This window comes from Rhagoletis zephyria, unplaced genomic scaffold (assembly GCF_001687245.7).
Source record: "Rhagoletis zephyria isolate East Lansing unplaced genomic scaffold, Rhagoletis_zephyria_1.1 Rzeph_scaffold_48943, whole genome shotgun sequence".
NCBI classification, from domain to species: domain Eukaryota; kingdom Metazoa; phylum Arthropoda; class Insecta; order Diptera; family Tephritidae; genus Rhagoletis; species Rhagoletis zephyria.
Window position 1 is genome coordinate 1 of NW_016205998.1, and position 2,149 is coordinate 2,149.

At 46.4% G+C, this 2,149-nt stretch overlaps 1 protein-coding gene across 1 annotated transcript; it reads left to right on the forward strand.

The window, feature by feature from the left end:
• Positions 1–59: 59 nt before the first annotated feature.
• Positions 60–1,825, forward strand: LOC108355703 (zinc finger FYVE domain-containing protein 16-like; the record flags this gene model as incomplete). Its single annotated transcript, XM_017606845.1, has 2 exons — positions 60–1,262; positions 1,417–1,825. Coding segments are annotated over 2 exons (1,612 nt in total), but the record flags the coding sequence as incomplete, so codon positions are not given.
• Positions 1,826–2,149: the final 324 nt, after the last annotated feature.

Genomic DNA, 2,149 nt, shown 5'->3' on the forward strand with positions numbered 1-2,149 from the left:
AAACAACACTGCAACTAACCACGGGTCAGTTTACCACTTTACTGACAATGTGCAACCAGCTGTGCAGCCTAGTACTGAAGCAGTTTCCTCTAGTGGACCGGAAAACAGCTCATCATCTCTACGTGATGAAGGGCACTTCATTGAGGCTATAAATGAAGAGCTGCTTACACATGTACAGCCAGTGGCTAATGTGGTTGTAGAAAATACACCATCTCATGGTGATGACAACAATCCGAAAGCAGCTGCTGCTACTGTCGTCACCAGTTCTACTGTTGACAATGACAGTGCTAATGATGTGTGCCACTCCGAGGCAGAGGACAAAGGCTCTAATGAAATGATTGACTTTTACACCTCAATCGACGCGAACTTGAAACTTGACGATGCAATTACAAACGTAGAGGTGATAAACGAAGTGCATTCAGATAATCGAAAAATTAATCAATCTCAACCTGAAGAGCTAGTAAATAACAATAATAATAATTTTATCTGTGATAATGCAATAATTGAGGAAAGTGTTGCCACTTCGAGTGCTGATGATTCAGTTCACCCAACTGTAGAAAATGAAACTGTGACCAGCTCAGATTTGGTGGCAGCAAAGGAAGTTGAAGAGGAAGATGAGATTACTACCAGCGACTTTACAGAATCATCAACTGCTCCACTAGAAGATTATTCAAGTCCAGTTGAAAATGTTGAAAGAGAAGCGGCCCAAACGTTTGCAGCAGAAGAAGCAGAAACAGCAGCAGGCGCATCAGCAGACACAGTCAATGACGCAGTCAATGAAGCTGTGTTGGGTGCTGATAGCACAGTGCCACTGACCGATTCTCCGCCGTTAGACATCAACAACATGTCAGAGGAGGAATTGGACAGATATCTAAGCGATTTGGTGGCTCTGGAAAGTGCTGGCAGCGCTGAACTAGCAAACAGCAATACGACGACGGCAGACGAGGCTGTGCTGGTGAAGGACTGCGATGAAAAGTTGAGCGAAACTCAACACAACGCAACTAGTCAACTCGAGAAGAGTGATAGTGTGATTGAAGATAATTGTGTTCAGCCAACGGAGGGGCACACTTTGGCCGGTGAAGAGGCAATCATAACTGGAGAAGTGGCGCAGTCGACTGACAGTGCACCAGGCGCTGGTAATGAGGCGACACTAGTGCCTGTCGATGATGCTGCCACTGCTGTTGAGCAGTGTCAAGTTGATGCTGCCATTGAATCAGCTGCTAATGATCAAGTGGTCGAAACCAGTGCAATTGTTACAGAGTGTGATTCCAGTGATTCATNTAGTGCCTGTCGATGATGCTGCCACTGCTGTTGAGCAGTGTCAAGTTGATGCTGCCATTGAATCAGCTGCTAATGATCAAGTGGTCGAAACCAGTGCAATTGTTACAGAGTGTGATTCCAGTGATTCATTTCCAGTCTCGACGGATCGCGTTGAGGAGTCTGTGGGCAGCAGCAGCAATACCACTGAGCACCCAGAGTCAGCCAGACCCAGCACTTTGACACTGTCTGGTGATGTGCCCACTGAAGAGTTGGTAGAAGCTGCTGGTGAACTTCAACAGGCAGACTGCATCGATGCACCAACAACGTCAACAGAGCCGACTCACTCTGATCACCCTCAGCCATCAACGAGCACCGGTGAGGCAGACAATCGTGGTGGTCTCGTCCTATCGACCTACTTTGAACGACAAGAGATGCCTAACGGATTGACCGAGGAGGAGCAGACGCTGGGAAAGGTGAAGCCATTTTGGATCCCTGACGATGATGCCCAGAACTGTCTGCACTGTGATGCCAAGTTTACCTTCATCAAGCGAAGGCATCACTGCAGGTTCGTTTTTAGTTATTTTTTATACCTTCTCTTTGCCCACAATTGTTGACGCGTCCATTTTTGTTTGACAGATCCTGTGGTAAAGTATTGTGTTCTCAATGCTGCAACTTCAAAGCGAAGCTAATGTACCTTGAGAATAAGGAAGAGCGAGTGTGTCAGCTATGCTACGCGATTCTGATTCGAAGTACGTAAATTTGACTTGAAATTGCAACTACACAAGTAGTAAATGATTGTTACGTTCCACTTTACAGTTGAAGAAATCGAAAAGGTCAACGGCCACCCGATCGACATATCTCAGATAGAGCAGCCCAGCAGCAGCAGCAG